Source organism: Rhamphochromis sp. 'chilingali', assembly GCF_963969265.1.
Source record: "Rhamphochromis sp. 'chilingali' genome assembly, chromosome: 20".
Classification (NCBI taxonomy): domain Eukaryota; kingdom Metazoa; phylum Chordata; class Actinopteri; order Cichliformes; family Cichlidae; genus Rhamphochromis; species Rhamphochromis sp. 'chilingali'.
Genome location: NC_137947.1, coordinates 5,795,696 through 5,820,917, shown reverse-complemented (window position 1 = coordinate 5,820,917; position 25,222 = coordinate 5,795,696). Strand labels below are relative to the sequence as shown.

At 40.5% G+C, this 25,222-nt stretch overlaps 1 protein-coding gene across 2 annotated transcripts in view; it reads left to right on the top strand.

The window, feature by feature from the left end:
• stk32c (serine/threonine kinase 32C) overlaps nt 1–25,222 on the top strand; it is a 103,766-nt gene that overhangs the window by 48,781 nt on the left and 29,763 nt on the right. For both annotated transcript variants that reach the window (XM_080868571.1, XM_080868572.1), the window contains one exon: nt 20,112–20,263. In XM_080868571.1, coding sequence (XP_080724697.1) covers nt 20,112–20,263 — 152 coding nt within the window. The remainder of the gene's footprint in view (nt 1–20,111; nt 20,264–25,222) is intronic.

Here is a 25,222-nt window from a genome sequence, read left to right as displayed (position 1 = left end):
TCAGGTCCTGTGTCAGGTGTTTGCTATAACTTTCAAGTACTGTTCCTCTGGTGTACATAGATTTTTCGGCCTGTCCTCTTTTTTTTCTGTGCCCTACTTGTCCAGGCCAAAGAAATGGGAAGAAATGGTGTGTTTTGTGACAGGGTGCTAGTAACAAAATCACTAACAATACAATTTAAAATTGGTTCTTTGCTAAGTTGTGTGCTTTGTAAGTGGTTTTCAAAAGGAAACCAAAAATTTTGCTCTGGAAGTGATCAGTACAAGGACTTGACTGAAAATGGGTGAAAAAGCAGTCAATGTCCAAAGAAAAACTTTAAATAACCTTCAGAAAGTCTAAAGAAATGTTGCTCAAGAAGATCATCTGGCTCAGTACAGGCAAAATATAAAGAACTGAGGAGAGGCTCAAGACTTATTCACAGATAATCAATTAAGTTAATCAAGCTTCATCTGGAAGCAGCCTCCTGGCTGTAAGAGCTTCTTGTTTTTGTCTCATTAACTGTCTGGTGCCGTTCACAGTAGTCTGCTGTGACGGGGACTTCGAGGACTAATGTTACAGGGAAATCATTAGGAAAGTGCTTTGGACTGAGCTTTACTGAAAGCTCTGTTTCCCCCCTATTGGAGTGCTCCACCACCTCCACCCCCCCTCCTCCTCCTATTCCTTCTTTTTAAACGTCAGTGCAGGTACCGTCTCCCTCCCTCCCATCCCTGGCTTTTTGTTACATAATGCCTAGTGGCTGTGCTCACTATTCAATTCAAGTTGGTTTAAGAGAGATGGTAGTTTTAAAAAAACACAAAAACAAGCTGTTTTGGTAAAGTATAAATATATAGGATTATTAAAGATAAAATATGGCGTTAATTTTGTTTGAGTTCCTGCCGTCTCTCTTTACTTCTCACTCTGTTTTGAAGCATCTGCCTTCCAGCAGATGGGGGAGACTGTAATGGTAGCTGCTTTCCAGGAGGATGTAGCTCATCTGTATCATGACGGCTAGGCCTGTTGGGCCATATGAGTCCTAAGAGTAAGAATAATTTCCTGCTCTCTCTTTTCCTCTCTAACTTTTCCCTGTGTGCATCAGACTTTCGCCCCCCTCTTCTTTGTCACTCCAATGTTCTCAGCTCAGGCTGCATAGGAAGCTGGCATTTCTCTTGCTGGGCTTATTAAAGCCTGTGCTTTAGAGCTCTGGAGGGGGGCTAACACTCGAGGGGGACATGACAGTCATTGGCAGTGACAGCAGTTTAGTGACAGCTTCCTAATGTCAACAGTCACATGGACAGGTAAACATCTAAACAGATAGAACAGAGGTGGATGGAGAGAGACAGGGAAGGTCAGAAGCTGTGGATGAACTCAGCCGGCGGTTCCTGCGTCTTCTTTCCCTGTGCCGTGCAGATGCTTCAGTGGGAATAAAGCCTCATTAGGATGGAAATGGGAAGGCAGACGAACAGAGACAGCTGCTGGAAATGAGTGGGAGTAAAAACGAGATGGAGATGAGGGAAACTGACACCGCAAGAGGCTGTGACACTCATCATATCTATGGAAAGGTCAGGAGGTGATCAAGCCTTCAACGTTTTCAACTTTTTTCTGTATTTTTAAACCTCCGTTGGGCTCCCAGACGGCCAATCAGTCCTCCTGTCTCTAAAGACTGACAGTAGCTGCTTTTTACTTCTCATCCCTCCCTTCTTTGCACCTCTCAAAACCAACTCTCATCTTTACTTAGATGAAAGTTGGTTTTGCAGAGTTCATCTTGCAGCTCAGCCACAGCATAGCCCTCGGCAACCAATTAGTCTAGAAATGCGCGCTCTTCCATTACACTACACCTCTATAGGTTTCACCGAGTAAACCTACACTGCACAGCAACATAAAGAAGAAGAAGACGGGGCCATATGGTTGGAATAGCTGCTTTAACATACCACGCAGAGAGCTTGATATTCCCTGGTTTATTTATTTCAACGGTATGATTTCAACCATTTTTTTTTTTATCTACAAGAAATGGACCAGCAGATTGTGAAATCCAAAAAAGAAAAAATAGGCCATTTGGAGGCGTTAATATTAACATTCCTGCCAACAAAATATAACTTATTAGGGTAGAAAATGAGAATGGCAGCATTGCTGCGAGCCAGAAAGCTGTCATGACCTCTAAATTCTCCGCTGGAGCCTGAATCTTATTTCATCACCGCCCAACTTTGCCAAAGTGTGCCTTCGTACATAGACGTATTAATCATCAGGGTATTCTGGGTATTGCTGCATTTCTACTAATAATAGGGTTAAATTCTTGGTTGTCTTCATTATCATTCCAACCACTCTTCCCCAGAGAATAACACAAGTATCAGTATTCTCATGTACAGCATCATTATGTACCTTCTACAAACAGGAGAGAGAGCTTTGTTCCACCTCCACATTTTTTTGATATCTGTGCAGAAGCATGGAGAATGGATTTCAAAACTGTGACAGTAGCCAGCGTTTTTCTTCAGATAAGGTTACATTTTCTGATTAAAACTGATAAGAATCTGCGATCAAATAATTCTCATTTGACATTAAAAGGTCAGATAAGTTTTTCCGTCTGCCTGCAAACTTTGTGTCCTTTGATCAGCGATGCCGTGCCCTCAGGCTGGACCTCAGGAAAGATAAGAGTCTTTAAGATATTTATGTCTTTGCAACCTTTGAAGATACTATAAATTGAAATTTTAGGTGTGAGTGCCTTCAGTATGACAAAATTAAGTAACAAAACCATCCAAAAGAAGGGTGTGAAGCTGACTTTGTAGTTAAAGGAGTTATAGGGGTTGATTTTCTTAGTCTTTGGATGCGCTCAACCACATTTACCAGAACAAAGTGATCTGAAATTGATTTAAAACTTTCCATATTTAGAGTTGACTAACTGCTTATTCCAAACTACCAGTACCTGATGAGATATGAACTGATACTTTGTGTCGTCATTGCAAAACTGTTGAGTTGTTTGCCACAGAGTTTAGTGTAACAGAGTAACTCTGTACTGCTCTTTATTTTTGGGGGGAAGTTGGCAGCACAGTAACTGCAGCTGCATTAGCTGATGCTGTGTCCCATTTGTCAAATGTAGTGGTTAGTCATCATCCTAAAGGCTATTTGTCTTTGTCAGCTTGGAGATAAGAATGAAATAACAAGTCTGCCAGCATGATGTTTGCATACTGCTTATGTGCTGTAGTAAGAGCAGAAAGCCTGCCAGTTAACGTAGGCAGGGCTTACCAACACAAATCAATCAATCAATGCCTTTGTGAAAGCTGTAATACTGACGGGTCAGTCAGCGGTCGGTCTCACAAGGGAATGAATGTGGAACTAAGTTACTTTTGCCCAGAGAAGGACACCTCAGCTAGAGAGAGGACTGGAGCTGTGACCAGTCAGGATTATGATGATGTCAAATACCTGTAGTTAACAAAGGTAGCAAACTAGGTATATCGCACATTCTCAGTGAAAACAGCGATCAGTTTTACATCTTACAGACTCACTTTTAATAAAAGTCCAAATTCTCCTTTGCTGGATTATTGTTGGTATTACTTTCATAATAACAAAAGCATTCCTTTATTGACTTTTCAGGATTAATCCATTATTTTTGGCAGTGGTGTGAGTGGAAAAGCATTGAAAAGCACCTTTTTTTTTCTTTTCTTTTTTGTTTGTTTTTCAGTTACGGGCTTGCCCAAACTTAATCTGGTCTTTAAGTCTGACATCATTGGTCGTTTCAGGGTCCAAACTTCGCTTCAGATCCCAAAGTCAAACGAACACTGCGGCATCACTGAGCGTTAAAAGCTGTCTAAATTCTTTCATCTTTAATCAAGTGATCGGTGTGGCTGCTTTATCAGGTGTAACAATTAAGTTTAACATTGAACAGCGGTAATAAAAACAGAGAAAGGCCAACAGTGATCACTGACTTCTTTTTAGGGGCTTGTTCAGATTAAATACAGCAAGATACAAAGCATTAAAAAATGTTAAAAACACAACGGCCTTAATAAACGCAGAGTAGTTTGGACCCGAAAGTCACTTAAAGAGCGGATAGTGACTGCTGGCTTAATTGATATTTAAATTTCCTGAACAGTGGCATCAGCTCCAAACTGACATGGCCAAAATGTCAAGTGTGAACTCCACCAAATATGTTCGTACGGACGTAGCCGCCGAGAATGAAAAATTAAGCCAAAGGCGAAGTGCCTGTGTTTATTTATTTTAAACTCCCAGCAGAGGGAAACTTCTCTGGTTGCAAAGCACTAGAGAAGTCTTTTGGAAACTGCCTTCAGCTCTCTTGCCCTGTCCACATTTTCCCGATGAGTTTATGGGCTCAGTCACTAGTTTCAGGTCATGATGAATAAATTATGAAGTACATTTTGTAACTAAAGGTCATCATTAGAAAAGCCAGGAAGGACAGCTATTCAGGGTATGGCCAAGCTTCAGGCTTATAAGGGGACTTAACAGTGGATGACATCACGATGGCTACGTCCATGTTTTATATAAAGTGTATGTTTCTTGTTTTTGTGATATATAACAAGATAGCAGATGGCAAACTGCGAGTTATATCATGTTGATGAATATGTATGAGATATTTCCACTCTTAATGGAGCACTCAGCTACACCTCAAACAGCTTCAGTAAACCTATAGTGGAGATGAGCCTTCAGGCCCTTTTTGTGCATCTTTGGTCTCCATTACCTTCTTTGATGCATGTAATCCTCATTATGTGGTCCTTACATTTCCTCGCCTTCATACACGAACGGCTTCAAACGTCTGTTTTATATAAACTAGAGGAAAGCACAGACAGGCAAGTGTGTCTTTACAATTTTTGTATTAGTTTATCATTGTGTATGTAAAGTGTTTCTTAGTTTAGTGCATTCAGCACAGATCCTCTTTTATTTTTTCCTCTCTCGTTTCTGAGAGGACAACCGGTGTTTCACTTTAATGTGACAAATCCAGATTAAATGCATCCACAGCTTTTGTCTGTGTTTCTGTAAAATCTTGTGCTTTCATTTCTTTGTTAAATTTATTCTGTCATAGCAGTCCCATGGATATGGCTCATGACGAGAACTGAAAGATTAATTAGTTTGGCAGTCAACAGTACTTTAATCTTTCTACATTAAATCACTATAGAACCACACTGATTTGCTTGTTTGCAATTTCCTGTCGCAAAGAGGCAGCGGCTGCTGTCTGTCAGCGCTTCAGAACATCTTAGAACCAACAGTTAGCTGGTCTGTACATTAGTAAAATAGGGCATGTATTAGGGTTGGGCGATATGTAAAAATATTCCAACTGACAATCGTCAGTCCAATAATCAACAAGACCTTTTGATGGGCGGACTGATTCATGCATTTACAACACAGAAGAAGTCCAAACATGGACGAACTACTTGCAAAAACAAAAATTAAGTTGCCAGTTTGGGATTTCTTTGGCTTTAAACCGGATGAAAGAGGTTTAAAGGAGCATGTTTAAACCGGATGAAACCTAAGAACGTAACCAAAGTGGTGTGCCGCTTATGCAGACGTATAGTGCGAGCACGACTATCTTGCATGAGCATTTTATCTGTCCATGTACAAATGCTTTTTTCTGAACATAGGCTACTGCCTTTTTTTCTTTCTGTTGTGAGTTTGAGTAAATGAAGCGCTACATTTGGGCGCACTGTGAGCTGGGTGCATTTGCTCGCAGATGAAAAAGGCTGCTGTTAAAACAGCGCTCCTATTATTATTATTTTTTCTGTTGACTGCTTCTATTAGCTCCATCGTTATTAGCAAACTTACTCATGGGCAAAGAAATAAATAAATCGTCCTTGTACAAACGATGGACGATAGGCTCAGCCTAATCTGCATTGTTATTTTCATCTTTGTTCATCAGATTTTTTAAAATTTAAAAGTGACACACTTGATAAATATCAGTCACTTGCAGTCAATTCCATCTTATATGTTGATATGAAGATATCATTCAACACAGCCAGTTGTGACCGATACCAACATTCAACCAATATGTTGGTTTATTCCTAAATGATAAATGGGACTGAAAAAAAGTAGTGAAACCAACTGGTTGACTGGTCATGTACATCCTTTATCTACTGTCACTGTAGCCACAGCGCCAAAAGTTCACTGACTCGAGCTAGTCAGATATGCAGAACGTGCCCTTAAACGATGAACTGAACTTTTGAGGTGTTAGTCAGACAAATAGGGCTTTTGAAGATAGCACTGCATGTTGAAAAGTTAATACATTTCTGTAGAGTTTTGTAAATGATGCCTAAAGCAAATCATTTCCTTTGGAGAGCGAAGCGCTCTCAGTCTGCTAGAATAATGTTTTGTTATGCAGGTGTGCTTGTGCTGCAAGTGCCATCATTTATATGTATTTATATCTGTACTTGAGACTGTTCTTATACTAGAGAAGAAAATGTATCCCTCTTTCTTTTCTTTTTCTTTTTTTTTTTGCTTGTATCACATAGCTTCATTTTGCACAGCTAAGCCTCAGAGAAGTCCGGTATTAATGGTCATGCCTGCCGTCTTCCCGCAGCTGAGCAAATGGATGGCCGAGCTCAGTAAGCACGTTCATTTCCTGCAGGCTGACAGCAGCCGCTGTGGAGCAGGAGACATCCAGTGGAATGAACCAAATGAAAGTGCAAATTATTCTTTCTTCTCCCAGGATGACATGTTTATCCGACCCTGAAACTGTGTTTTCCTCTCTCAACTCACTCAAAGCACTCTTACCAGAATGAAACGTGGGTGAGAGGAGCGTGTTTGGTGCAAGGGAGTGGGCGCATTTGCACGTTTCCGGGTTACCCTTTACTTAGGCACGTCTTTCTAAATCATTCTTACCAACAACAGGCATGAGCTGAACGTTAACCTGAGGCAATGGAGAATGCACAGTACATTTCTGGAGAACTTAATAGAAAAGACACGGGCTGCCCTCCTTCTCTTCCCCCCCGTCATCCCTCTCTGGACCAGTGGCCCTCTTGTCCATGTTTCCCTCTCTGTCCATGTTTCACCCGTGTGCCTCAGTTAGAGGCTTCTGGCCGACTTGGCACTTACCTGACCTAGAAAACACAAAATCTGCAGCTTCCTGACTGAGCCCACTAAATTTAACACCCAACCTTTTTCTCCTCGCTGCAAGCCTTGTAGTCCCTGGAGCTTTAGGCCTTCTGACAGCAATTGATAGGACTGCTAACTATAGCAGAACAGTGGAGAGGACGAGGCGGTGGAGGAAGGTGGATCGGAAAGGTAAACAACATACAGCCATCAGTGGGATTTAACAGGGACGCTCTGCTTTGAAGCGCGACATGAAAGGGCTTTTTTGTTACCAAGTGATATGTTCAGCTAATAAGCATTTAATAAGTGCATGTGTTCAAGGAGTGCGTAACACTGAGATTAACCAGAGGGAGGCCTGGGTAGAAAAGAGCCGGAGGCTGAGGCAGATGGTTGGGGTGCAGAGCTAGATCAGTATTTTTTCTTTTCTTTTTTTTTTTTTTTTTTTTACATATGAAAGATTTAGAGTGGAAGAAGGCAGATTTGGATTTATATACTGAGATATAAACTCAGAGTTTTAGCCTGCAAAATCACAGAGAGAGTGGCTGCAGGTCAGTCTCCTCTGAAATGTTTAGGGACTGATTTCATCAATATATTAGTTGATGCAAAAAAAGGTGAAAGAGTGGTAGTCTGTCTCAAGACCTCGTATCTTATTATTAGGGTTTAATAATGTTATTATTGCTATCCTACACTAAAAGGTCATTCGTGGTTCTTGATCTAGCCGTTGGCAATTAATTTTCCCAAATGGCCACATGAGAAACTAGGACTGTTGTGAAGGGCTGCAAAACTAAGCTTATAAAGAAATAGAAGTGAATATTGTGCAGAAACGAGTTGGCTTAGTGACCTTCCACAACTGGGACTGTTGTGGAGGGCCATAACTTTCCCAGTAACCATCAGTCAATCTGAATAATATACAGTATATTTGTGGGTTACAAAGATTAGTTTCATTGCTCTACTAATAGAAGTGCATTGGGCCAGCACGTGCAGTACAAGGACCTGAAACTGAATAGAATTCAGCCCTTATTAAATGTGTCTTTTGCTTTTTAAATTGTTCTTTCCAGCAAGTTTAGTTTTCTGCTGTTTGTCCTAATGAGCACCCTCTTCTTTATAAATTCAGTTCAGTATAATGCATAAAATAATCCATAAAATGGTAAAAATATATGTTTTGAGAGATTGTCTCCCATTTGCGGTTAGCGGTGTCATCTACAACAGATGGTGAACTATAAAACAACAAGAATAAAATTTCTACAGTTTGTTTTTAGTTCAAGCTCTTAAGTTGATATGAATTCATGGGTCTGGGCGTATGAAGCATATTTAAACATAATAAAACCATCGCCAGTGCCAATATGAGAGCCAACCACTCTGAATTACTTTTACTCTTATACTTTAATGCAGCGTGTAAGATTTTATGATGCTAACTGAAAGCATTTAGCGTCTTATAAAGCATCTGCTTTATCACCCTTATTGATGATAGTTTACAAAATGAACATCATGACCTCCAAATAGCGACTGAGACCATAAACTCATCAAGAGAGCATTTTCTGAGGTCTGAGAACAAGAGAGCAGAGGTCTGTCTTAACATGGAGCTCGTTTTGCAACAGGACTTGGCCCAAGTTTAAGGTAATTCCGCACTGGCTTCACTTTTCAGACCCTGAAGATACGTCCATCTTTTATAGAAAGTTTATGGCCACCATAAATCATCTTGTAATGCCTGGGGGCACTGGTGCCAGGGTTTACAACCTCAGTCATGCTTTAGATTCAATTGTGTGTCCTTAAGCAATTCTCTTAAACTCTGAGCTTTGTGCTTATTATTAAGGCGCTCTGCCTTACTGTGATGTCTAATATATATATATTGTAAAAGCCATGAGTAATGGTACTACATGTGATGCGATCTCTTCTCGGTGATGGATGACACACATTATTAAAAGATAGTAATGAACTTCCTGATTTGCTATTTTAAGCATCGTTTGAGGCTCTTGCCAATAGACCTGTCAGTCTTCACTGTTTTCCACTCATCTTCTTTCATAATTCTTTATTAAGTTAATAAGGAATAAGGGAATTGAAAAAGCTTCTCATGGTGTATTCGGCTCTTTAATACAACTGAACTTTTTTTTTTTTGTATTTACCTCCTTGAGTGGAGACGTGCTAGGTTACATTCAGAAACCTTTCCCCCCTCCTTAGCTCAACTAAATCCAGCGCTTTTCACTCCAGAGACTGAATCTTATATTCTTTTTTTTTTACTGTGAATTCTCCAGTGCCCCGTGGAATCATTATCCAGTGACCTCCTGAATTAACATCCTCCACCCGTTCGGCAGCTGAGGTTAGAGCTGGACAGATCATCTCAGTGGAATATATAATTAGTCTCATGATCTGTAGATGGGTCGTACCAGCAGATAGGTCACATTGAGTCCCAGTGGAATTTTTCCCAGCAAATTTAGGGAGGCTGCGTTGTTTAAATAGAAACCTGAATCGTGGTTTCGTTCACATTTGAACGCTTGAGACACTGTAATACACAGCAGCTGCTGCGCTGGCCTTTTCTTCTACGGCAATATTAATTACAGCATCCTTGAATAATCTCTTTCACTTGGCTCTGTGCAATGTGCACTCTGCTGAAAAATTAATGAATTTATGTTGCTTTTTTTTTTTTAATGGATTACTTCTGGTTTTAAATCAGTTTACATGTAGCTGCTCCCTTCAGAAGCCCCACTGTTAATCTGTAATTGCTGCTCGTATCGCCTCATTAAGGATTCTCAAGTTTCTAGAACATATGGGTGAATAACTGAGCTGCCTTTATTTAGAGTGTTGGATGTTTTCATGTGCTGTTCAGTCGTAGGTACGTGTCTCTTTGCTTGCCAGGCGCCCCTGGCTGACCCTACGGAGATCAACTCCAGGAAGCAGCCCGCCAAGCTCCTTGTTATTAGTGTCATTCGCCTCTCTTCGTCCTTATTAAATAATGATTGTGCTGCAAAAACACACACACACACACACACACAAAAACAAAGTTGGTTTCATGCTCCAGAGCTCAAAACTATTAAAAGTGAGCATCTGAGCTGTTGTGATGCAAAGCATGGATTCTGTGAGGCAGAGACAGGCAGGTGCTCTCATCTGTGGCGCTACTCCTTGCCTTTAGATTCCCCCTGCATCCAATAGCTTCTAACAGCACATAGAGAAATATACGGAGAAACGGCGTGGTCCCTGAATTAATGCTTATTGTGTGTGTCTGTGCGCTCGTCTGGCCACCTCTAAAAAGTGCTCTGTAGGAGAGATAAACAGGTGCTATGTGCAGCTGGTGGTCAGAGATTACAGCCAGCATTGTGACAGCATCTCACCCAGAGCCAGCGCCGCCGTCCTTCCCGCTGCTTGGAGACATGAAATCTGGAGCCAAGTCTAAACCCTGGACAGAGCTCATATGAACAGCTTTTTTTCTTTTCAGTTGTGTTTGCTCATTAACACTACCCTTCAAATCCCCTGGTGCACGAGACTAAAGCGGTCTCATAGCTGCACTGCTGAATTCAATAACACTCGGACTGTTTCTGTATGTTTGCGATCAGTAAATGCAGCTGGCTATTTGTCACTCACATAACTTGCTGGGCTCAAAGGAAACACAATATAGAACAGTTTTCCATGTTGACAAATCCCAGTGAATTAACACAAATTGTCTGTGTATCCAAAAGCTCATATTGCTCGTAGCGTTTTCCACTGACAGAGATTTCCTCAGTAAATACTCGCCGCTTATAAACTCTATTTACTCACTTTTAGTGATGTTTGTTGTAAAGTACAATTCCTGCTGATGGGAATTTTGGTTTGTTTTTAAAGAAAATAAAATACATCATGACCTTTATTCAACTGGATTAAAAGGTCAAGTTCGTGAATGGTTTTCATCATACCTAAAGTTTTAGATCTGCACAAAATTTAATCAGGTGGTCCCTCAGGATCTGTCCTAGGTCCATTACTTTTTAATCTTTACATGCTGCCACTTGGTACTATCATGAGGAATCATCATATATCATTCATTCACAGTTGATCTTACCCACTGTTCACAAATTAAGAAGCTGCGTTGGATCTCTTGAAAGTTTTTAGAACGGAACAGAAATGAGGTGGAAATATTTGTTGTTGATCCACAAAGTCAAAGACAGAAGACGTATTCATGTTTATCATCTCGTTCTCTGAAACACAAGCAAGTCAGGAATCTCGGGACTATTTTGGACCGCTCAGTTTTTACAATCATATTAGTAAGGTCACCAGTGCCGCTTCCAGATCATTTGACTGATCACTGAATCCGATCTGAGGGTGTTTTCACTGCGGCCCTGTTGTTTTTGTTTGTTTTTTTTAAAGCTACCTGCTGACCTGAGGTCAGTTAAAGCTTCTTTCTTTGTTCCGTGTAATCTTGTTTTTTTATTGTTTTTATGTTCATTAAATTCAGTTGTTCCACAGTTTCCAACCACTGGCAATTGCTCGTGCGTCCACTAACTTCATTATACATGTTTGATATGAACATTCAACATAGTAACAGTGCATTTTTTAGACAGTAACTACAGAAAATGTAATAGATTGTAGGGCTGCTCGATTATGGCAAAAATGATAATCACGATTATTTTCACTGAAATTGAGATCTCGATTATTTGACGATATTTATTTAACAATAACAATGTATTGAATAATGACTTTAAAGATTATTTTATATAATTTTTTTGACAGTGTGCAAATACTGATAACAGTGCAAATGTTTGCAATATAAAAAAATAAATGAAAAATGTAAACATCTATGTTTAGTGAACTTTGCAGTGTTGCTCTGTGGTGCAGCTACGACACCGTAGCAAAGTTTACACACTATGTCTACTTGATCCACGTCTGACTCCGCAAACCCATAATGTTTCCACACCACTGAAGTTTTTTTTTACCTCTCTTTTCAACCAGCGGCAGTCACTCTCCTCTCCAAATAACTTCTGCTTAGCTTTCCGAGCTTCCCTCGGGTCCTCTTAATCAGCGGTCCCCGGACCGGTACCGGTCCGTGAGTCGTTTGGTACCGGGCCGCGAGAGTTGAGGCTCAGGTGTGAAATGTATAGTTTTCAGGGTTTTTATCGGTTTTCAGCGTTATTTTGTTATCATTTTTTATCATTTACTCGGTTTTCCTTGGTCTTTTCACGTGTGTTATGAATAAATTTTCTTTTTTTCGGTACTGGTACTAGTTTTATTTTGTTGTATTTATCCACGACACCTTAAAGGCCGGTCCATGAAAATATTGTCGGGCATAAACTGGTCCTTGGCGAAAAAAAGGTTGTGGACCGCTGCTCTGACACGTGTTCGAAATGCAGAGAGGTGCGCTCGATTTGCCACACGGAGCAGCGCGAGAGTAAAGCACGAGGGAGGGGCTAATAATCGGCTCAGTCATTTTTAATGATCGTTGAAAGCCCAGATCGTAATCGTGATTAAAATTCGATTAATTGAGCAGCCCTAATAGATTGAATTTAAAAATTAAACTCTAGACTCTCTAGAATTAGTTGGAAGTAGCAGACTGGGACTAAGAGCCATAGTGTTTGGGGAAGTCAATTATGTGACTGCTGCTGTAGGGAGCAACCCCAAAGGCACTTTTAATACAGATTGTGACAAAGTGGGTGAGAAGACCATTTGTCTACATTCTTAGTTAACATTCTTGTTTTGATTTAACCATATTTCACATGTAATCTGCAATAGGCAAACATCTACTATCCCGGGTTTGTTTATGTTCTGCACTTTTACAGATTATATAATATAACATCTTGGTTTAAATCAATTCATACAAGTTTGTTAAGTTAACATGTTATTTATTTTAACTGTTAATTTGTATTGTTTGAACTTACCTTTACCTACCTGTCTTCCAGAAGCAAAAGGAGGAAATGTAGTTCTACTTCCTGCTTTATACCTTCTGGGTTCATCTGAGGTCACAGGAAGAGACCAAGGGCAGGAGGGGAAGAATTCTTATAATTTAATAAAGTTGATTTTAAAGGGTTTATAAAGAAATAGATTTAATGTTGTGATATGTATTGATTACACCAGAGTTTATGTTGCCAGTCAAGAGGAGTAGTAGAGGATGAATATAATCATGTTCATCTCACCTACTTACTGAATGGAATAGTCCAGAGGAGAAAGTGTTTGATTAAGGGGACTATTTAAGCAGACGAACTCAGGTGTTTCAGAAGAAGGGTTCAGGTCAGTGTAGCTGTGTGCAGCTTGACCTTAATTTCCGTTGATTTAAGTTCAGTTATGTTTATTTGAATTGAGTTAATTATAGAGTTAAGTTTCTTATTTGTTTCTTTGTAAATATTCTTGGGCCACAGAATGGTGAATAAATCACTTGCTACACTGGACAGCATCAGTCTCCTGCACTTCTTTGACCGCTTAAGTCGAGTCCTACCACACAGATTTTTATCATTTTATCTGAACGTCGATAGATTTAGCCGAACGGCATCATCAAAAACCCAGCAACATGTCTTCCAAAACTGTGTCTGAGATAAAAGTAAAAACTTCCAAAAACTCTCCACTGTGCTAGTTTTTGCTAAAGGATCCACAGACATGTTTCTGTTACTTTTTCAGTTTTAGGAAGTTTAAATAAGGCTGGGAAACACGTTGCCATTTTCCAGCCAGCTGCTGTCGGTCCAGGCAGTGCCACTGAAGCAGATTAAATAGATATTTAAGTTTAAATGTGTGCACGAAATGCTTTCTAAAGTTTCCTGATCATTTTGTTTATGCTGAAGTAACATTTCCTGGGACTCATTTATTAGGCAGCACTGTTCTTTTCTTTTTTCTCTCTTTTTTTGTTTTTGGATGACTCTTGCTGGCTGGAGGCTGGTCAGTCCAGAGCCTGACGTGGCCGCTGTGCCAATTTATTAGCCAGCTCTTCTCCCAGATGCGCAGCTGGCCAGCCAGCGGACAGATCTGGCACCGTCCTCAGATTTGCCCGTCTTCCGCCCTGCTTGTTTGAAAACAAACTGACCTTTATCTCTGACAAATATTCAAAGCAGTCTGACTAGCAGGTGTTCCTAAATTAGAATTTAACGAGAGCCTGGCCAGCAGTGTTAACGATAGGCTGACTCACACCGACCGTTAGCGTTTTAGAGATAATGTTACAGAATAATTAGGAACATATGAGTGTCCACGACTTCTCTGAGAGAACTTGTCTCAGAAGGTATCTCTTTATGGCACCTCAGTCCCACACTCTGCAATTGCGGGGATCTTCCATCTCAACTGATTTAATTCTAGGTGAAAACGTCTCCATTCATATGCAAATAGCTTGCAAAACATTCCACCTCACACCTCTCGTCTCCAAATTGTCACTTTTTTCTGCTCCATACTAAACTGGTCTAATGCATTGAATTGCTAATACACTCTATGAATAAATGAATAAATCCTTTTTAAAAGTCATCATTTCACTCCGCTGACCGGCTCCTGAGGATTCCAGATAACACGAGGGTAGTGGAAGATGACTGATAATTTGATATCTGATTGGTTTGGAAATGTTGTGTTTTTACATTCTACGATACTGACACACAATCACCAATAAATACATTTCAAAGTAGCTTTGTGCAATGCAGGGTAACAGAATATGGTCAGCACAGAAAAGCGTGATGAGGAAAACATCCATGCAAACTGATTTTTCATGTATAAAGTCGGACACTATTTATAACCTTCAGCTCCCCCTGTGCCTCCGTCGGCTCTCTTTGCAGATGGATTATACATGAACCCAAAACTGTAAACCTTGCGGTCCTAAGCAGCAAGCTGTGAACCTGAGATATTTATCAATTTGTACATTATAAACATAATGTGCCGTAGAAATATTGTTAAAGTAAAAAATGTAAAGAGAAACTGAACATTTCTGAGATTTCACTTGCTTTGCTTTGGTGACCTTTCAACCCTGAACATGAGAACAGATTTCAGTCAGACCACTTACATTTGAAATGTTGCATCACAGCAGCAAAAACAGTCTCCAAGCGCATCACATCCCACAAATATGATAAACACAGAAACTGGACGGAGCTGAAAGAGAAGGAGTTACAGTATTATTTTATTTTTTGCTTTTCATGTGCACATTGGAAAAAAAAGTGCACATCCAGCAAAACCAGTGAAAAAATGTAAAGCACACGATTCTTAATCAGCGCTGTCATTAACTGAGCACATGCTGTGTACAGCCATTCATCATCTTTACTGTTCTCTCAGTCAAGACTTCAGACCTCAAGATTTCACATTTACTGATAATTTTAATCATTCGACACGCTTCACTTGGAATATGTAAACTAATGAGAACACTTGTTTTTGGGTAAGTCATCACATCAGATTGAATCAGATCACATCATCACGTAAACATGATGATATCTTGTATAATGTGGTGTATATGTTATATTAGAAATCATTATTATTTCTGCAGATCATATCAGTAAGGAAGCTGAATAAATATTGATTGATAACGGGGTCGGATTAAATACGCGTGCACTTCTCACTCCTTTTCGATATGGAACTGAATCAGGTGAAGCGATATTAAAATGTATTTTGCTTTATTCTGTGAAGCGTTTTTTTTTCCCCTTTTCTACGCTAAACGAACTTCTGTGTATTGTTTACATGATCGGTATTGAACACAAAGACATGTTGTGCAGGAGTTGCGGATGGGGGACCGTTTGGGGGGGGGAAGGAAAAGAGAAGAAGCAGCACTTTCTTTAATAACACTTATAGGAAGTCTAGAGTATCTCTAAAAATTTATTGTGCTTCTTGTTTGAAGAAAGAATCGGTGTAAGCGCATCTGAAAATCCCGCTTTTATCTCTAAAAACCTACGAAAAGGATAGAACGGCTTTTAAGTAACTACACTGTGGAGTCGAGGGGAAACGCAAACATCTAGTTTCTATTCTCCAGTGTTGATCTTTTCTACTTTAATAAGTAAGATTCCATTTTTGAAACGGCTTTCTCAAAACGAAATGTGGCTGCCTTTATACTGTCTGTTTAATTATGTTCTATAAAACCAACATCAGGTACAAAACTAAATAAAATTAAATAACTTTAAAATTTGCATCACTGAATAAATTTTGTGACACAAACCGTAGTAAACTTAATAAATCATGTTTTTGAAATTCTGTCTTGAAATTGATGTTATTGTATTCCACATTGGTGTGCAGTAATATACCAACAGTTTTAACAATAACAGCAGACTTGGCAAACAAACAGGAGACGAAGAAAGGGTTTGATGAATGTTAGCTACGATGAGCTGGTGAGCGTGATGGGAGGGGGGGAGGCGGGGAGGCGGGGGGTGAACTTGAAGATCCAGATGGAAGCAAATGGAGAGGCAGCGAGTCAGACCTGGCACACATTAGAGCTCTGTGCTCCAGGGGAAACCACGAGTACAATTAAGTAGATGATGTTTTACACAGTAATGGCTTTCCTCCTGTCACTGTTCACATAATGTCTATTTTAACACCTCATTAAGCTTGGTGTTCAGTCTTGAAATCATTCTTTCCCAGCAAATCAAGAGGAAAAACCCTTATTTCATTGGCAGAAGTATGTAGCTTCTTGAAGCCTCTTTATTTGTTTGTAATGCAAACATAATTTAAACATAGCAGCGAAGGGCTCGGTAACTCATTTCAGGACGGTATCATCATATTTGTGAAAAGTGTTGCAGCATGCACAGCTGCACAAACATCCATCTGGATGGAGGCGAGGGATAGTTTCTCTTCCCTCTGGCATTTTTTCCCTCTGTTTTCTAAGACTGAAAAAATAAGAAAAATGCTGTGAAGGGTGTTTTTTTTGCAGTGCATCAGGGCCAGAGTGCTATGTAACAGCCATCTGTGTGGATCTGACTGTAACGAGCAGACCTGCGAGAAGATCCTTGGTGGACAATTCAATCCAGGAATGGCTGAGTGTCTATAACAGAAATAGGGAGGGGGGGGTTAGCATTAAATGCTTCACGTGGTTGGCAAATGTTACAGTCAGTGCAGCGGTGGCCAAAACAGCTGCTTAGATTTTGTCCTTTAGGTAGTTGGACAGTGACTGATGCTGAGATTTATGTGGTTTTTCTAAGTTTCACATTCACTGTGTTAGCATGCACACAAGATGCCATGTTGTTGGAAGAAATCCAGTTAAGGAGGAAAACCAGAGGACATTTTTAAATGTAGGTGGTCGGTAATCATATTCCACCCCGGCCCCTTCCTTGGCTTTAAAACAAGGCTGACATCTTTTAAATGTGTTTACAAGGATGAGTAATGGTGTTCCTGCTGACCTGCTGCCACTGTGATACTCTCCCTGTGCCGGGTCTTTTTGTCATCCACACACACACATTTGTTGGAACCCAGATAAACAAAACCAAGACGACGGTCTCTAATAGAAATCGAGCTGCAGTACCCACATTCCAATTAATGAATTCCGTTTTTATGTGTAAAGATCGTGACAGTGGGGTGAGGCTGGCTCCTCTCAAATAATGGATTTAATTAGGGCTGAACGATATATCGCATTTGCGATAATATCGCGACATGATCAAGTGCAATTTTCTAACCGCAAAGGCTGCGATTATACTCTGGACATGTCCAAATTCATGGGCTGCATCCTCCTGAGGCCGCATTTGTAGACCGATTACGTCACAGCGACGCGCCGAAGGCTGTCCAAATTACTACCATATCCCAGAATTCATAGCGCGGCCCAGCCAAACTCCAGTTTCCAACAATGGCGGCCGCTACTAAGTTTTAAAATTACTCATACTAATCTTTCTGGGTCACAAAATAAACTTTTAACATATTTTCAGGCGAGAAAGTAGTTGTGTAAACATCAAATATCTGCTCGGTTTATCAAGATATCCCATATTTGCAAAAGTGCTTCGACGTTTTCAGAGGCGTCTGCTACCCACCAGCTCGACAGCTAGCCGGGAGCTCGAGGGTTACTGATGCGGCCGAGAACGGCACAACTCCCGGCACATCATTTTCAGATCACCGCGGAGTTTCGCTGCTCGGGTTAAACGTAATATATAAGTCACTTAGACAACCTAAAAATGTTATTGTTGGGCTTTTTTCAGTGTTTTGTTTGTTCGTGAGTAAATCGGTTTGGCTGAGATTAAAGTTATTAGATTAGATAAAATAAAACTTTATTAATCCCCCGGGTGGGTTCCTCCTTGGTTTTCACACAGCTGACTAAACGTCAAACAGAAAACTGATTAAACAGAAGTATGAGACAGTCGAGAATTTACACCAGTGTCTGGTTATATTTTAGATAGCAAGAAGCAGACGGCCGAGTTTATTAAACTCCACCGAGACAGCGGTGACGCTAATCAGAACTAGACCGTCCAATTTTAAAGGCGTGTTTGTGTGTGTGTTTATACAATTGCTATTATGTTTGCACTTTATGTGTAATGTTACTGACTGCAGAGATCAGTAAGATGTGTGTATTTTTTATTTATTAGTTTTATTTATTTAATATTATTTTTTAATTGAATGACTGTCTAGTAGTTCACAGATGTCGAAAAACTGAGTGTGGTAAAGCCACTGATTTTTTTTTATGTATATTTCTGCAATCTGCACATTGTACTGACTTTCATTTTAATGTTTACACCAGGGTTCCTTGTCAGCACTTTATGCTCAGATGTTTGTAAGCTAAAAATAAACTATTGTGTATGTTCAAATATACTGTTGTGATTGAAGAAGTTAAATAAAAATGTCAGTCATCAATTCATGCATCACCTCATGTCATCATAACAGAGGTCTGTCTTCCAGGAAAGAACAGTTTAAAATTAATGTAATATAGTATTGGCCATACTATATGATGTATTGCTTGTCTTTGTTTAATAATACAGAAGACAAAGACCTTAAAAAATAATCGCATATCGCATCGCAATCGCAATATTGGGGCAAAAAATCGCAATTAGATTATTTTCCATAATCGTTCAGCCCTAGATTTAATCCAACTTTACTGTGTTTGTTCCTTTTTGTAGCACATGAAGCAGCTCTCCACCGGCTGGAAGTTCTGGATAAAGGGAGCCTGAAGCTAAAAAACTAAATGATGTAGAGAAGTAGTTCACCAACCTGACCAATGAAGCCAGCCAATAGGGAAACCACGAGATGGGAAGGGCATTGGGTAGCTGGTTAGCCAACATTGAGCTTTCAGGATAAAAGCAAGGGAATTATACAATTGGATATCATGTCTTTTTTTTTTTTTTTTTTAGATGACAAAATAAAAGCATTTTTTAAGAAAGATGCTAAAACAAGTCGCCTATTACTTGGGTGAGCCGCCAAGTTAGCATATTTGTCTGCAGGCTTCATGTTCGTGTGATATAGAAGAATTCGGTTTGAAGAAAGGCGATATTTTTGCAGAAGCTACTGTAAATGTGTATTCACCCTCCGGCTCATTTAAGCATTTTACTGACGGCGTCGCGCGTTGGTGGCATCCCTGCTCAACAGTCATGCAAATTAGCCCTCACCATCCTTTGGAGACGGCTAGAAAGCCACATCAAAAGGACTGATTCTGATTTCTTGTCTTCAAGTCTGCTATGACACAGCACACGTGTAATGGGTATGTGTGTTATTGAATGTTGTATGTGTTCCTTCTCTCCTCACCAGCTTTAAATCAGTCTTCCTGGAGTGAGTTTTATACAAAGATGAAACTGGAAAAAACAGGCAGAAAACATAGAAGATAAAAGTCCAGCGGTGACCTGCTAAGCAGGACTCTGTGATCTGTTTTTAATGACTGCAAGCTGTAATGTTATTGTAGCGACCCCTCTGGAGTCCTGTCCTGTTCCTGACCCTTCACTGATACTTCCTGATAAGAAAAAGAAAAAACTGTAATCAGTGTTTAAATAAATAATGAGGTGATTTGTTTGGAAGTGGTTTCTGTTGTTGTCTCCCGTGTTTTCGAAAATGAAGTTTATTTGAGCTGCTCGGTTTATGAGTGCAGGGCATCCACTCAGGTTATCGCGTTAATCAGCAGCTGAATGATGCCGTAGGCTGTTTAGAAAACATTTTATTCGCACAGCAGCGTGACCGCATTTGTACACCTGCACGAAAAGCAGCTAAATATTTATATTATCTTGTACTAATGTGCCCAATTTTGTTTCTCTGTCTCTTCTCCCTTTCCCCCCCCTCCCTCTGTTCTGTCCTTTCCCTGCTGCAGGTATGCATTGTACAAAAGAGGGACACCGAGAAGATGTACGCCATGAAGTACATGAACAAACAGCAGTGCATAGAGAGAGATGAGGTCCGAAACGTCTTTAGAGAGCTTGAGATCCTACAGGAAATTGAACATGTTTTTTTAGTAAATCTCTGGTGACTATCCTATGTTTTTACACTTTCAGTGTGGTCGGCTCTGTTTGTGTCGGTTGCCTGCTTCGCCTGTCTGTGCGCTCCGTGCGTCCGCCCTCAAGTGATTCCCAGTAGACGTGTGCACGCTTGCTGTAAAAATCTGTCGCATCCTTTAAATAGAAGCACTCTGTTTGAATGTTATGTGTTGCATGTGGGTAAAAAAAAAAAAAAGTTTAATTAAAGCTTGAACAAATTCTCCTTCAGAAACCAACAGCTATTAACTTAAGAAACGATTTATAGCAGAGAGATATTCTGGGATATTAATTTTGGCTCTGAGCCCATGAAGCACACATTTGATAATTACTGTGGTTTGAAATGACCTCACTCTTCCCTCGAGTATGATATGTGGGTGAATGGAGGCTGCGTTCATTATTCAATGCTCATCTCCGGGCGGGACACATTTCTAAATGTAATTGGGGACCTGGCACGGCATTCACGCCGTATTACACAAAGCACTTTGCTCCTCTGTAATTGGTAAAGCGGTTGTGCACGTGCTCGTCGTCTCTGAGCAATCGCTGCCAGAATATTCCCACGTTCCGTGATGGATTGATTACGCGGAGCGAGACAAAGCCGTGTCCGGGGCTCGTTCCTTACCAAGTTGTGAATGATTTAAGATCAATCTGCAGAATGCATTTGCCTGCTAGATACTCTTACTTCACTACAACAAACTGAGGGCATTTTAATGAGCGTACAGTAGTAGGCCTGTTTATTTTTTATAATTCCCTGCAGGAGTTTATGGCTGCCAAAGCCTTCTGTGTTCTAGTTTTCTAGTTCTGGCTGTGCTGCTCAGCTCACCCTCACTCTCTCTCTGCAAGCAGCACTGTTTTAAATACCCATTAGTGACAAGCATGCTGAACTGTATCTTTGTGGCTACGTGGGATTGAGAAGTTTCACACCTCCTCTCTCTGCATTTGAGATGCTCCAAAAAAATGGCCTGTCCATCTCACCGGGAGCACACAGAAACTCATACTCGAGCAGTTCCTCTCGTTTCCAAGTATAATTGGTCCTATACTCAAAACGCCATAAGTCTTCATTCTAATTGGACCATTATCTTTGACACGTGTTATTTTAGGACGTTGAGGATGATTTTGTAAACAGATTTTGCAGACCTGTAGCGGTATCCGTGCAAGCGGACGGTTTGTGTTTCATCTGCGAGGAGTTTCTGCCTCTGCTCCTAATTAATGGAAGCCAATTGAGCTTTGTCACTTCCACGCATATTAAAATATAATCAAGAGCACTAGTCTTAGTTACTCTACACCCTGAGACTCAAACACGAGTTCCACTGGAAACATTAGTGAAAATTGCAGGGAGGTCATTAATAGCTCCAATAAAATGTGTTGAGAATTCATTTGTGATTATGCCAAAAACAATAAAGTGTTTGTAAATCGAGACGAGCGATTTGAATAATAAACATGTAAATGTTGCTGCTCAGTTACAAAAACGTACATGTGAATTTTTGGTGCTTTTCAGCTGTGATCTGTAAATTGTAAAGTACATGTAATGAGAGCAGCTTTAATGAAGCTGAAAAAACTGAGCCACGCTGCTGAAATTGGACTTGCTAAGCTCGGGCCGCTCATTATCTGTTTTATAAATGGATTAGTCATTAAATGAGGAGAATACAGGATCGTGCCGCCCCCCATTTCTTTGTTTTGTGAGGAAAACAGGAAATGGGTCCAGATTTATTGAAACGCATGTAAATATAATGAATCAGAATCAGAGAGACTTTATTTATCCCCAAGGGGCAATTAAGAGGAAAAAGAGTTTGCACAGTTTGGTCCTATCATCACCTTTATTTTAAAACACCACGTGAACTCTCTTAGGCAGCTCTCTTCTAATTTCTTTAAGTAGTCTTCGGGAATAGTTTTCCAGGCTTCCCGAAGGACATTCAAAGCTCTTCTTTGGATGTTGGCCGCCTTTTGTTTCCGTTCTCTGTCAGAATCCTCTGGAACAGCCGATCTATGACTGATAAAGTTCCAGTGTGCGTTTCCAGGTATGCTTTTACTGCATTGGCAGTTGTTTGGGATCATTGTCATGCTGCAAAATAAAGCTGTTGCCAGTCAGATGTTTTCCAGATGGTACATAGTGGATCAAAATCTGATGGGATTTTTCTGCGTTCATCAGCTTTTGGAGAAAACGGTACAGGCCGAAACGAAGGCCCAAACCATGACAGAGCCTCCGCTGTTTTACCATGGCTGTAGACACTGCTCCATACATGTTGACAGCAGTTTGAACCAGAAATGTCAAATTTTGAATCATCACTCCATAAGAACTGTTGCCACTGACTATCAGAGTAATCCTTGTGTAATTTGACATACCTCAGTCTTTTCTCCCTGTTTCTCTTCATTAAAAATGGCTTCTTGACAGCCAACATTTCACTGAGACCATGTCTCAAATCGGTTATTTGCCAAGTTGTCTGTTATGTGTAGACATAACAGTGGTTCATCTGTCTTTTTTATAATAAATGATTCACAGCTCAGTGTTAATTGGCTTAACAAAACAAGAATAATAGGAAGAAATAAAAATGTTGCTGGAAAAAATGGTGAAACACTTAAAATGACCTTCAGGAAGCCTGAAGAACTATTGCTAAGAAAGTCTGGCTTCTTGGAAGCAAAATATGAAGATATGAGGGTTGGCTCAAGAGTTTCACACTAAAGTCTTGAGCCAACAAGTTGTCAGATCTTTAAAGGAGGAGGATCTTTCACTTGACCTATGATTTCAGCTTGCTTTAAAAAGAGCTGTTATGTGTTATATGGTCTGACCCATTTATGAGATGAGACTGTATCTGGCCCACGAACTAAAATTACAGTCGTCTGACTTATTTTTGTCAAGTCACTCTTGGAAAGAAGTTCCAATGATGACTGTTGGTTGGATCAATAGGGATTCTTGAATGCAGTGTTACCGTTTGCGCATTTTAAGTTGTTTTTGTGATGTGTTGAAATCTAATAATGCCATGAAATGTTTCAGGCAGTCTAACTTTTGTCTAAGTGCAGTAACAGACAGACAAACAAAGGTGTAACAGTGAGGGATCCAGAAGGCAGGAGTACTTTGTCAACAGGCTGTTGCCATTGCTGTTAGATGATATGACAGGCAGATATGTGTAAATATGTCTGGATGCAGCTGTTACCCTGAACTTAAGCAGCTGCGTTGATGTTTTCAAGCGTTCAGGTTTGCAGACGTCTCTGACGCTTAGAGAGCGAGAGAGGTGTTTTCTTGCAAACCTGTATTCAGAAGATTACTTCAAATACAGGTTTGTTTAGTTCCTTCCTTAATAAGCAGTTGGATTTACGCTGGACTGACGGAAACGTCTAATCACAAGAAAGTTCAGATATTTCCCTGAAAGCTGGATGTGAGAACACAGTGACACATAAAGCAAATCAATCTACTGCTTGAGTCTCTATCGCAAGTTTATTTCTGTCCCAGTTTACCAGACGCTTTGTGAGCATCTGTGCGTGACAGGATTGTTTTGCGATGCACCTGTATGCATCGGATAAACTGCTCCATTTAGCTGCTGCGTGATGCAACATCTCAGCCAGGCAGGTAATGAGAGAGGACCGATGAGACGTCTGCCTCATCTTCCTGTCTCCCACCTTACTGTATAGCTAAGAAAATAATTGGTTCCCTGTGTGGGTAGGCTGATCAGACAGTTGCTGGTATCCATAGGCTTATCAAACAGAACCATACGATTTCTGGTCCTTGGAATTTGGGCACTTCGGTGCTTTAATAATGCATATGTGATAGAGCAGCTGAGGGCATTTTGGGAAATGCCTATTTTTAAAAAAACAAACACACAAACAGATCCAGCTTACAAGAAACGCCTGTTTTGATAAGCTTCACAGGAGTGCTTTTATTGATACTGTGCCAGGAGGGAGGCAAACAGATAGTCTTAAAAAACGCAGGAAAATCCACCAAACGCCTGTCAGATGAAGATTACTTCCACAATCACACAGAGAGGAGGAGGAGGAGGGGGATTATTATGAAGACAGGAGGTTGTTTTGTCAAAAAAAGAGAGATGTGCATAATATAAGGATTTGTTAGGTTTCCTCCAGCTGATACCTACACAGCCTGGCACGCTGCGTCAGGAAATGGAGGTTTCGCTTTCATTGAGACGTCGTTGAATTCTCCTGTGCGTTTGAACCGCTCCGTCCGTAGCATCACAAGAAATTCATTAAGAAGCGGTCTTCTGAAAGCCCACACTGAATCCCATCAGCCGGGGGAAGACTGCTTTAAGCTGGGCGGATGTCAAGTTTGCAGCCCACAGTAATTGCTGCGACCATTCCCTCGCCGCATAGAAATGATGTGTAGGAGTCAAGGGTACGCTGAATGGATTACCTTAAAGGAGGAAAAATTAACTATCATCTGCTGCACACTCCAAATCCACATAAATCCTTGTAAGGATTTGCAAACCGTGAGAAGATGCCGACTTCCTCTTTTACTCGCAATGTTGGAAACTCCAGAGTGCAGGGGTCCCCACCCTGAAGCAGAGAATAACTAACAGTAGGGTGCAGAAAGGAATTTGATCCCCTGGTCTGTACATCATAGTAAATGTTTGGTTTTCCCTTTAATGCTCCAACCAATTCTCCCTTAAGGAGATGCACCAGTGACCAAATGGACGTACATCACGGCAACTGTTGTCAAAGAGCTTCCCCACTCTCTTGGGATCATCTCGAAGAATGTAAAAGGTTGAAAACTCAAAACAAGGGTGAGTCATCTGGAGCAGCTGCGTGAAGTGTTTTGCCTCATGCATCCTTCCCTCCATCAGAGTCATATAAAGCAAGCGAGAGCAGCTCCGAGGATGGATGTGCTCTCTCCTGTTCGGCCTCCATTAGGAATATTGATTGCAGACCTGGATGGAACAAGGCCTCGGGAGGCCATGGAACAAATTAGCCTCTACACCTCCAGTCAGCAGTTATAACAAGCCCTATG